Source organism: Scyliorhinus torazame, chromosome 8 (genome assembly GCF_047496885.1).
Source record: "Scyliorhinus torazame isolate Kashiwa2021f chromosome 8, sScyTor2.1, whole genome shotgun sequence".
In the NCBI taxonomy this organism is placed as follows: Eukaryota; Metazoa; Chordata; class Chondrichthyes; order Carcharhiniformes; family Scyliorhinidae; genus Scyliorhinus; species Scyliorhinus torazame.
The window spans coordinates 190,873,076-190,885,592 of record NC_092714.1 but is presented as its reverse complement, the minus strand read 5'-3'; the positions used below and the strand labels follow the sequence as shown (position 1 = coordinate 190,885,592).

General features: G+C 53.2%; 1 protein-coding gene across 1 annotated transcript in view; it reads left to right on the top strand.

Annotated features, from left to right (window-relative positions):
* The window catches only part of LOC140428309 (bactericidal permeability-increasing protein-like), a 117,763-nt gene that overhangs the window by 84,843 nt on the left and 20,403 nt on the right, over nucleotides 1–12,517 (top strand). Inside the window, exon 16 of the mRNA XM_072514646.1 lies at nucleotides 128–204. Within this exon, the coding sequence (XP_072370747.1) occupies nucleotides 128–204 (77 nt within the window). The remainder of the gene's footprint in view (nucleotides 1–127; nucleotides 205–12,517) is intronic.

The following is a 12,517-nucleotide window of genomic DNA, read 5'->3' as shown; positions in this document are numbered from 1 at the left end:
ACTCAATGGGGTCCAGTACATGGGGGGAGCGCTCCGACGCAACAAATGGGCAAATAATTTGAAAACTACCTTTTTAGCAAAAGAAATCAGTGATCAGAAGTGTTTTTTTATTCTAAATTTATTCTAGCACTGCTGAAAAAGGGATTCAACATACCAACTTTGGACAAGGTATCGCTGATTAATCCAGTCCTTCAAATTGAACAGGTAACAGATTCACATTTACAGTGCTCTAAGAAAAGGGAAGCTACTGATTGTTCTTTTCTCTCATTTACTCAAGCAAAAGATTGAGTTGTATAATCGAACACATGTATATAAATGTACAGTGGGGTGAATAGTAACTGTTTGCCTAGGATTATGCGGTTGTAATGATGGTGTCACTACAATTGTGGAATGCACAGCAACTTCTGGCATTTGTTCAGACACAGGGGGGACCTTCTCCGCTATTTCACACCAATAGCGGATGCAGCAGAGAATCTCGTGTCAGACAAGAACAGGGTGCCGATCCTGTTCCGATGTCCCCCGCAGGTGGCAGCATCGAGGTTTGCGCCTTGTGCCACCACAAGGCTGCAAATTGGTCATTTGAAACTATTTGCATCCTGTTAACAGACCGGACACCGGGTTCACCATGCCTCAGTGATGCTCTGCTCCTCTAGGCCGGGATTCACACGGGTGTGTGAATTGGTGCAAATATTGTCCAGCATTTCCCTGAAGCAGTGGACCTCGCGGTGGGACAGGCGGGTAAGTATTTCATGTAGGACTTCCAGTGGCGTATGCGAGCGGGGCGGCCGCATTGAGAAGAGCTCCCGCTGGTGGCCACGATTTGTGGCGCTTTCAGGGATTTCCCCAATTTTTCGTTCCCCCCCCCCCCCCCAACTATCGGCGGCCTTTGGGGAGACCGGCGAGGAACCCCGCGCGGGTGTTGGGCGGCGGGGGCTGAGGCATTGGGCCCAGCGTGCTCGCCAGAGCAGCGGGGGCGGAGCCAAACGGAGGCCAAGACGGCAGGCCCGAAGACAGGGCGCGATGTAGGTAGGATGTCCCACATCGGATGGCTCCCACCAAGAATGTAGTAAGAAGGCTGAAGTCCCAAGGGAACTCTGGAGGAATGTAAAAAAAGAAGAGAAAGAAGTTTTAAAGAAGTTTGGTGAAAGTTTTTTTTCTCCCCTTTCTTTGTGTGAAGGAAGAAAAATTGTTTGTTTTTCAAAAAAAAATAGATTGATGACGGACAGAAGGGTGAAAAGGAGAAAAAAGGAAAAACAATAAGCCGTTAAAGGATGCGAAGAGCAGCGTCGCAGAAAGGAAGAAACGCGGGCTCGCCGCTGAATGAGAGGAAGAGCAAAAGTGCTGACAAGATGGAGGAAGCTGAACCGCATGGTGGGGCCGCACTACTTACGGTGGAGAAGATGACTGAGGTGATGGCGGTGGAGCTGGAAAAACAGTTTGCGCGCACATGGAGGCCTTGAGGAAGGAGACTGCGGTCGCATCAAAGTCATTGGTGGAGGAGGCAATCGCCCCGGTGAGGGGAGCTGTGGCAAAGACATCGGCTGAGGCCAGAGAGTAGGGTGAGAAGATGAAGGAAGTGGAGGAGGCCATGTCACAGCACAACGACCAGTTCACCTCGATGGGGGAACGAGCTACGGAGGGTGGTGGAGGTCAACAGAGGACTCCGAGCAAAGCTCGAGGACTTGGAGAACCGCTCAAGGTGGCATAATTTGAGAATTGTGGGCTTTCCCGAAAGGTCAGAGGGCCCAAGGCCAATAGAATACTTTGCTAAGAAGTTGGCGGAGCTGATGGAGGAGGGTAAGAACCCCTCCCGGTACGAGCTAGACCGAGCTCATCGGTCATTAAGGCCGAAGCCCAAAGTGAATGAGCCGCCAAGAGCAGTAATTATCTGCTTCCAAAAGTACTGCATGAAGGAGAAGGTGTTAAGCTGGCGAAGCAGAAGCACGAGGTGCAGTGGGGCAGTGCTGTAGTTCGGATCTACCAGGACTTGACGGTGGAGTTGACAAAAAGACGAGCGCCGCTCGGACGAGTGAAGCCGGCACTGTACAAGAAGGGGTGCAATTTGTTATGGTGTACCCGGCGAAGCTGAGGGTGACGTATGGTGCCAAAGACTTTTATTTTGAGACAGCGGAGGAGGCTGAGGCATTCGGGAGGGCAGAAGGCTTGGGACAGATGTGAGGAGCGGAGCTGGAGGAGAGACTGTGGACTGTGTTTGGGCAGCTGGAAAATACTACAACTTTCTTTTTACTGATGTGTATTGTAATTTACTTTTCTTTGCATTGTTACAGAGTTCAAATTAATGGTTGGGTTGATTGGCGTTCTGTGTTGTGACGGTTATATCTTATTTTAGTGAATTCTATGGGTTGGATTGTTGTTTTTGTTTTTTCTTTCCCTGGGACTGGGTGGGAGGGGATGATATATATTTGGTGGGGGGAGGGAGCCACCCGCGCTAGCTAACTAAAGTCGGCTAGTGAACGGAGGTGAGGTGAGAGGAGGGCTGCGGACATTGGAGCCTACATAGCAGGTTTCAATGGGCCTACAAGGCGAGCGAGAGGGGGGGGGGGGGGGAAGGGATTGATGCAGGGAGATGTTTTTTCAAGGGGAAATGTAGGGGGGGTTCTTGGGAGGGGGGTGATGCACTACCAATTACTACAAGACAAGAGTAGAGAATAATCGAGGCTTTATTGAGCAAAGATGTGTGGCCTCCTGTAGCTGCCACCAGAATGGGAGCAGCACCAGCGAGCACACACATTTATACGCCGCCTACTGGGCGGAGCCAGCAGGCAGGGATTTACCCATGTACCTCTAGTACAGGAGCCTTACAGGGCTCGAGGGGTAGCGGTACTGGATGGCGAGGGTGGTGGCAGGTCAGGGGGATGGATATGTGATTGTGAAAGGGGCGCTGGAGGGGAGGCTAGTGGCGCTGCTAAGTGTATACTGTCCCAATTGGGACGATGTGGGATTCACGAAGAAGGTGTTTGGGGCCAGCTCCGACTTGGACACATACAAACTGATTGTGGGGGGCCTGGAACTTGGTGCAGGAGCCAAAGTTGGACAGATCACGGCCGCGCTGGCTGGTCCCATCAAGGGGGGCGAAGGCGCTGGCTGGGCTAATGGTGGAAATGGGAGTGGTGGACCCTTGGAGGTTCCTGCACCCAAGGGAACGGGAATATTTGTTTTTCTCAGTCCATAAGGTATACTCGCGGATCGACTTTGTAGAGGGTGCCATCTCCGCTACTCCACTACTGGGCCGATATCTGGGGTTTGAATGTCTGTGTGTGTCTCTCTCCAGCTGGCACTGAAACTTCAGAGGCCAGGGGATGTCGCACTGGGACACTTCCACTGAAGAGAGCACTGATTCAAGCCTGCCGTTTATTCCTAACCGACAGCCTGAGACTTATATCACACAGATCTCCAGACCCCTACCAATACCCAGGTGATTCTCTCTCTTGCCGGTGGTGCAACACCCACCCGGTTCCTACTCCACTAGAGTAGCTTTCCCAAGAGAGAGAATAGGACACTGCTGTTTATTTCCTAACCAGCAGTCTGTCCTGAGTGAATCGCTCAAGATGACCCTCGATTCTTGAACCCGGAATTAAGGTGAGGAGTATTTTAACAATGACTTGGTCAGAGATCGCTGGTGAAAGATTGAAGAATTTAAACGACTCCAATTATCATCAAATCAAGGTTTATTGCAAAACCCAGGTCAAAATCATCAACAGAAGAAACACAATAAAATCTTATGCTCTAATACAAACTAAGTCTATTCAAAAGTAATATAGCGGACACAACGAAAATTCTTATGATTACACAGTTTTTAGCAATATCACAAGGCACAAAACAAGTTCCCTTCCCCAAAGCCTCAACCACTATTAAAGTCAAGGGAGTTTCGCAAGCTGCTGCAGGGTACTTACGGTCACAGGCTGCAGAGGTCAAGTCAGGGGTGCAGAGGTCGAGCCAAGAACGAAGAGACCCCCAATCGAAAACACAGCCCCTTTTATATTGTTTTACCTGGCTTTGTTCTGTGATCGGCCAGCCCCTTTTGCATTGAAAAAGGTAAGTTTTAAAGTTCCCGCTGGTCCCGCCCCCTTTGAGCCGGCCAGAGCTGTATGTTTCCGGGTATTCCTCGCAGGTCCGCCCCTTCCAGCTAGGCAGACCTGCGCGATTTGAATTTGGCGCTGACTCCGCCCCCTCCTTCCAGTGAGTTTCTGCCGGTAGCTTCTGTCAAGATTGGAGTACCTCCCCCAGGTCCGCCTCCAACTTGGTTTTTTCAGACCTGCGCGATTTGAATTTGGCGCTGGCTCCGCCCCCTTCTCCCAGTGAGTTTCTGCCGGTAGCTTCTGTCAAGATTGGAGTACCTCCCCCAGGTCCGCCTCCAACTTGGTTTTTTCAGACCTGCGCGATTTGAATTTGGCGCTGGCTCCGCCCCCTTCTCCCAGTGAGTTTCTGCCGGTAGCTTCTGTCAAGATTGGAGTACCTCCCCCAGGTCCGCCTCCAACTTGGTTTTTTCTACCGCTTATCTTCTAGGGGCTTTTCCAGCGCAATATGCTGAACCCAGACAGTCTGTTTTCTAGGATAACGAGGTTAGGCTCTCTTGTGGAGAATTTCAGTGTCTTCCAGCTGCTCCGGAGATGGCTGCTATTCTCACCTCGCTATGTTGATGGGGTGTTAATTGGATTCTGCTCTGGTGGAGGCCAGGTCATTTACATTTGCATGGGGCTATGACCATCCCATTGTCCTGCTTGCAGGCAAGCCTCCTGTGTATTCCCGTGCCCCTTTGTCTGTGTTTTGATGTTATCTCGTTGTCTGTCTCCTTCTTCCTTGTAGCTCCTAGGGGGGGGTTTGTAAATATTTATGTACTTATGTCCCTACTCAGCTCAGCGGACCAAGCCTGCTGGGAAAACTGGTTCCGTTCTCTTGGCTGAAAAGTCAGTTTACAGTCTCTGAGTTTTTATTCTTGGGCAGTTCCAAAAAGGCCGAATTGCCCGAAAACCTTACAGATGCCCCTTCGATACGTCCCTACCTGCTTGGACCGTATCGACACAGGTGAAGGGCAATTATTTCCTTTTGTGTGGACCGTAGGCCCCCCCTCAACAACATGCGAAACTACAAGTCCCAAGACAGTTCCCTTAATCTAGGCTACCCCTGATTTCAATGAAAGGGAAAGACAAGACCATACTTAATTCAAGCAGACAGTAACATATACACATTTCACCGGAACCCCAAACGTAAGGGTCCCTGTACATATATCACAATCAAGTACACATTTCACCGGAACCCCAAACGTAAGGGTCCCTGTACATATATCACAGTCAAGTAACTGGGACCCGCGAATCCATACAACTATTTACAATTGCATCTGTTTATTTCACCAAGGATCCTCCTTTCTTGGCTGCACTTCGCTTCTTCCCGTTGAGGGCTCTTCATTTACTCTCCATCGTCGATACCTGCAGCTGAGAGGTTTAGTCCAACTGAGGCGACAGCACAATGTACCCCCTGTACAACATTTCCTTTGTGGGGCAAACACTAAACCATTCTCAGGCCCCCCCCTGGTGGTGATCGGACAGTTGTGAGGGTCGATCGGTTGGGCTGTGGGCAGGGGTCGCTTTACCTGAACCAGCAGTTCGGTAGCTTTTACAGTCATCCCTTCCCTGGGCGTTACACATCCCTCCCCAGTGCGGTCACTTTATCCCGTTCCCTGGGTTCTGCCACCACCTTACAAAAGTGATTAGTGCCCCTTGTGGACATGCCTTGGTAGATCCCCATGAACACAAATAAATGCCCTGGTCAGAAGCCCACCCCTTATCCCCGCAAACGGTGATCCTACCCGGTGACCCCGTGATGGTCCGTTAGGTGTTGGTGTCCAGGCGTTCCCAGTCCGAGGACCGATCCCTCATGTCCAGCCTCAGCTTCCTGGGCCACCACCATCTCCCCAAAGGAACGTCCCCCTCACAGGTTAAACACACCCGCCTGCCCTCAGTCACCCTAACCCGGTCAGTCGAAGGACTCTTCTGTCTCGCCTCTGCGGAGTTCTCCCGGTCCCACCATCGCCAAGATCATCAAACTCCACATCGTCGGGTGCCCCATCTGTAAAAAACAAAACACATCCTTGCCCCTCCTTCAGTGTGATATCCTTTCCCCCATAGGGCCCCTCTATCCTTTCCTGTCTACCCATGGCCGTTATGACTTTCTTTAGCTCGGGGTCCTGTCCCTGGGCAGTGGCCAGATCTGGGGCCAAACTCGTCCCATCCCCCCTCTGGGGCTGTCTTGTAACGGCCGCTACCTGTCCCTCTTCGTACGGGTCCCACGCTATCCCATTCTTAGCCCCCTCTCGAGCCAGGCCGTCTGCTTTCTGGTTCCCCTCGCCCCGTGGCTCTGTTTTGGAGTGAGCTTTCACCTTGAGGATATACCTGTCCTCTCCCTGCCCAACTGCCGCCACGATCTTCTCGAGGAGGGGTTTTGTGGCCAGTGGTTTTCCATCCGAGGAGGTGTATCCTCGGCGGGACCAGATAGCCAGGTACTCCGTGCAGGAGTTGCATGTAAACATGCTATCTGAGCAGATGGTATACGGCGTGGGAAAACGGTCGGGGTGGGTCACCACATACATCACTGCAGCCAGCTCTGCCTGCTGGGCGCTGAGTGTATGGGGGAGTTTAAGGGCCAGGGCTATGTCGGCATCGGGGTCCCAGATCCCACAGCCCGTGAACCTGACGCCCTCCGCTACCGTACTGGACCCATCCACATAGATCTCCCTCCCTGTCGGGTGCAGCCCTGCCCGGAGTCCGAACCCTACCTCCCATACCCCTTCTACGGAACAGTGGTGTGGCTCCCCGGGGTATATCAGGTTGGCTGCGAGCTGTGGCTCATTCAGCCCTTTTACCTGAAGGGCCATTTGAGACAGCAGGAGGGTCCACCTGGTGATTCTGGCGCTGCTGACCGTGCCGTCCTTAATCCGGCCGTCCAGCAGCATTTGGGTCGGGGTGTGATGTGTCAGGAGAGTGATGGGGCCCATCCTAACAAATACCTGCATCCGCTTTACCGCCCAGTGGGTGGCCAGCAGATGCCTCTCACAGTTGGAGTATGCCCGCTCCACGTCTGTGAGGACCCGAGAGGAGTACACCACCGGCCTTAATTTGCCATGTTGGGTCTGGAGGAGCACAGCACTCAGGCCATCGCTGCCTGCGGCCACCTCCAGGAAAAACTCCTCCCGGGGGTTAATGGCTCCCAGGGCTGGGGCTTTCTGCAAGTCCTGCTTGAGTTGGACGAACGCCGTCTCACATTTACTGTCCCAGTCCCACTCCACCCCCTTGTGCAGCAGCCTAAGCAGAGGCGCTGCTGTGGTGGCATAGTCCTCAATGAAATCCCTGCAGTAGCCGGTGATTCCTAAAAAGGACCGTATCCCCTTTCCATCTACGGGGACTGGGAGTTCCTGCACTGTTTGTCTCCTGGCGGTGTCAATCCCTCTCTCCCCAGCTCTCAGGGTTAACCCCAGGAACTTCACCTCTCCTAGCCCGATCTGTGCCTTTTTAGGGTTAACTTTCAGCCCTCCTTTGTGTAACATCCCCAACAGCTCGTCCACTAGGGGCCCATGCTCCTCACTATTACTGGTGAACAACAGGATGTCGTCCACATACTGCACCAGCTTGTGTGGCTCACTGAAACCCTTTAAGCATTCGGCCATGCATTGATGGAAAATGCTCGGGCTGTTGTGGAATCCCTGCGGGAGACAGGTCCAGGTGTACTGTTGCCCCTTAAAGGTAAAGGCAAACTTGTATTGGTCTTCCCTTCTGACCGGGACGGACCAAAATCCATTCGAAATATCCAGCACCGTAAAAATTGAGGCGGATGCTGGAATTTCCCCTAACAAGTCTGCCACGGCCGCCACCGTTGGGGCGCAGGCCGGAATGTGTTTATTCAGGACTCTGTAGTCCACGGTGGCCCTCCAGGAGTTGCCCGGCTTCCTCACCGGCCAGAGCGGGGAGTTTACATGGGTGGCAATTGTCCTCAACACCCCTTGCCGCACCAGTGAGTTTAGGGCCACCTCCAAGTCTGCCTCTGCTTCCCGGGGGAAGCGGTACTGTTTCTGGGGCTGGGACATGGGGTCCCCATCTACCCTGACCTCTGTCCCAGTAACTCTCCCACAATCATGCTTGTGGGTGGCAAAAGCAGCCAGATTCTTGCGGACATACTCCCTGAACTCTTCCGGGGTATTCCTCTCCAGGGCTTCTAGATCGTACCCTTCCTTTGGCTGTACCACGCACAAAGCTCCCTTCTCCTGGGCTCTGTCTATTACCCTCAACTCCCTTTCAGTCCCTTCCGTTGCTGCACCCCACAGGCAGTGATTTCTTAGGTCCACCAGGATCTGATGAGCCACTATGAAATCAGCTCCTAGGATCCCTTTCCCCTCCTGTTCCCATCTCATCAGGACGCATTTCCAGTGCGCCTGGAGTGCCCCTAACCTGATAGACAGGGGAACAGAGAAAAAACCCATTTTTTCGTTCCCGGTAAAGCCAATGAGACTATAGGGTACCCCGCTAGACAGAGGGGATGCTCGGGGATTGTCCGTGTGGACTATAGTACTGGAAGCACCTGTGTCCAGTAGGTAACTCCCGACCGTATCCTGGACCTCCATTTTGACCCAGGGTCTCCCGCACGGGCCATACTCCAGTGGGCATAGAAAGGTGGGCTGCTGAGGGGCTAGTCATTCGGAGGCTTCCCTGGGTGCGGGGGCGGGCTGACCCTGGCCCGTTGCCATGGCCACCTGTCCTGAGCCTTGCAAAAAGGCTAAAAGTTTCTTTACCTCGAAGGTTTCCGGAGCAGCTGCTCCTGCCACCGGGGTCTGACTCTCTACTGCGGGAGCCCTCTCCTGCTTGCTGGGGTTTTTACATTTCCTCTTGAAATGCCCGGCTTTCCCACACCCGTAGCATACCGGTTTCTTGTCCGAGGTCCGGGTGCCCTCATGCTTCCACTCTCTCTTAGGGGCTGCTGGCACGATTTCGTGCACTTTACCCTTAAGGGGCTTGTCCTCACCCCTCTCCCCATTACGATATGCGAGGGTAAGTTTCCTGAGGACCTCTTCCTCGTTAAGGGCCGGGGTCTGCGGGTCGAACCAGTGTTCGGCTTTTGCCCTAACGTTAGGGAGACAATTGGCAACTAGGGTCTTCAGCCAGTGGGCGGTTCTTTCCCCTAAATTCCGTCTATCCGCTTGAATCCCGCATGCCTCCATATAGACAGTCCACAGTCTGTCTGCGAACATGGTGGGAGATTCCCCTGGTTGCTGCTTGGTTTCCCCCACCCTCATGAAAGGGCTCCCCAGATTCAAGCCCATTGCCTCCAGAACAGCAGTCTGTGCTGCCGCCCAGGTGTCAGGTCTTCCCCCATTCCCAGAGGTCACTGTCCTGCATAGCTGGGCATCTAGGGTTATCAGGAGCATCTTTATTTGCTCCCCTTCGTCGCAGTCATTGATGTTGGCAGCCTGTTCCACCTCCATAAAATGCAGCGACGGATCCCCCTTTGGAGTTAGTCTGGGAACGTGGGCCACCATCCCCCTGAGCGCGGATGCCCCATGAGGAACGATAATGTCGCCCTCAACCGGTCCCCTGTTTGCCATCCCCGCCGGGGGACCATACCTTCTTTGCCTGACAGGGCACATCTGCCCTACCTGGGGTTCCTGCTCCTCCTCCCCACTGTCCAGCTCTCCTGCCTCGTTGGGTAGCCCCCCTGTCCCCGGGCTAACTACCCATATAGGAGACGCCGCTATCTGGGGATACACCACTGGCCCCCCTTGGACCTGCCCCTGACCGGGCGGTCCAAACCCTACCTGCTGACCCGGCCCCGTCACCGGCATCCCAGGCAGTGGCCTGTCCCCATCCCATGGGGACCCACATACGAAACCAGGCGGACACGCCTCCAGCTGGGGGTACCCTGCCGACCCCCCTTGGACTTGCCCTTGAACGTGCAGTCCGTTCCCCGCCTGCCGACCCGGGCACGATCCCGGTGCCTCAGGAGGCGGTCTATTCCCCTTGGCCTGTGGGGAATCATCCGCTGCGAGGAGCACCTTGCCCCTTGGGGACCCCCCTGGACCTACCAGGTGTATCTGTCCCCTGACCTTGGACAAGGCCTCCTCCAACTCCGTTATTCGTGCCTGGCACGGCCCATGGGCACAGTCCCCTACTTCCTCGCGAGCCACTCGGTACGCTGCCTGGATGTCCCGTGACTTCCCCTCCAGCTTCCTACACTGCTCTGTACTCCGAGCATAGAGTTCCTGGAGCCTCCGTTCCTTTTCTTTACCCTCCACTATCTGGCAGTGGAGATAGTCCTTCTCACACCGGTTAGACTCGCTTTCCTGTTTCATTTCTGCCATTTCTTCCCGCAGTCGTTCCGCTGCGCTAGCGCTGTCCCCTGCGCTGGCCCTCACTTCTCTCAACTCCTGCTCTAACTCTTCGACCCTATCCTCTGTCTTGACTACCTGCTCGGACAGGCAAACCAGCCAAACTGCCTTCTCCAAGTGCCTTTTGTGCGCCTTGCTTTCTGTCCATGCAGCCGCTGCCATTACCGGTTGCTCCGCATTGATCAATTCTGAAACCCAAGGTTTGGTGAGGTTGACCTTTTGCCACAAATACGAGGATATTCTCTCCTCCATTTTGCTTCGTTCCCTCACCCCCTCTGCCAAGTCACATACTCCAAACCACCGGGCTCCTGTCGCGGTCGCCATTGTAGAGGGTGCCATCTCCGCTACTCCACTACTGGGCCGATATCTGGGGTTTGAATGTCTGTGTGTGTCTCTCTCCAGCTGGCACTGAAACTTCAGAGGCCAGGGGATGTCGCACTGGGACACTTCCACTGAAGAGAGCACTGATTCAAGCCTGCCGTTTATTCCTAACCGACAGCCTGAGACTTATATCACACAGATCTCCAGACCCCTACCAATACCCAGGTGATTCTCTCTCTTGCCGGTGGTGCAACACCCACCCGGTTCCTACTCCACTAGAGTAGCTTTCCCAAGAGAGAGAATAGGACACTGCTGTTTATTTCCTAACCAGCAGTCTGTCCTGAGTGAATCGCTCAAGATGACCCTCGATTCTTGAACCCGGAATTAAGGTGAGGAGTATTTTAACAATGACTTGGTCAGAGATCGCTGGTGAAAGATTGAAGAATTTAAACGACTCCAATTATCATCAAATCAAGGTTTATTGCAAAACCCAGGTCAAAATCATCAACAGAAGAAACACAATAAAATCTTATGCTCTAATACAAACTAAGTCTATTCAAAAGTAATATAGCGGACACAACGAAAATTCTTATGATTACACAGTTTTTAGCAATATCACAAGGCACAAAACAAGTTCCCTTCCCCAAAGCCTCAACCACTATTAAAGTCAAGGGAGTTTCGCAAGCTGCTGCAGGGTACTTACGGTCACAGGCTGCAGAGGTCAAGTCAGGGGTGCAGAGGTCGAGCCAAGAACGAAGAGACCCCCAATCGAAAACACAGCCCCTTTTATATTGTTTTACCTGGCTTTGTTCTGTGATCGGCCAGCCCCTTTTGCATTGAAAAAGGTAAGTTTTAAAGTTCCCGCTGGTCCCGCCCCCTTTGAGCCGGCCAGAGCTGTATGTTTCCGGGTATTCCTCGCAGGTCCGCCCCTTCCAGCTAGGCAGACCTGCGCGATTTGAATTTGGCGCTGACTCCGCCCCCTCCTTCCAGTGAGTTTCTGCCGGTAGCTTCTGTCAAGATTGGAGTACCTCCCCCAGGTCCGCCTCCAACTTGGTTTTTTCAGACCTGCGCGATTTGAATTTGCGCTGGCTCCGCCCCCTTCTCCCAGTGAGTTTCTGCCGGTAGCTTCTGTCAAGATTGGAGTACCTCCCCCAGGTCCGCCTCCAACTTGGTTTTTTCAGACCTGCGCGATTTGAATTTGGCGCTGGCTCCGCCCCCTTCTCCCAGTGAGTTTCTGCCGGTAGCTTCTGTCAAGATTGGAGTACCTCCCCCAGGTCCGCCTCCAACTTGGTTTTTTCTACCGCTTATCTTCTAGGGGCTTTTCCAGCGCAATATGCTGAACCCAGACAGTCTGTTTTCTAGGATAACGAGGTTAGGCTCTCTTGTGGAGAATTTCAGTGTCTTCCAGCTGCTCCGGAGATGGCTGCTATTCTCACCTCGCTATGTTGATGGGGTGTTAATTGGATTCTGCTCTGGTGGAGGCCAGGTCATTTACATTTGCATGGGGCTATGACCATCCCATTGTCCTGCTTGCAGGCAAGCCTCCTGTGTATTCCCGTGCCCCTTTGTCTGTGTTTTGATGTTATCTCGTTGTCTGTCTCCTTCTTCCTTGTAGCTCCTAGGGGGGGGTTTGTAAATATTTATGTACTTATGTCCCTACTCAGCTCAGCGGACCAAGCCTGCTGGGAAAACTGGTTCCGTTCTCTTGGCTGAAAAGTCAGTTTACAGTCTCTGAGTTTTTATTCTTGGGCAGTTCCAAAAAGGCCGAATTGCCCGAAAACCTTACAACTTTTTTGTGGTGGGGAA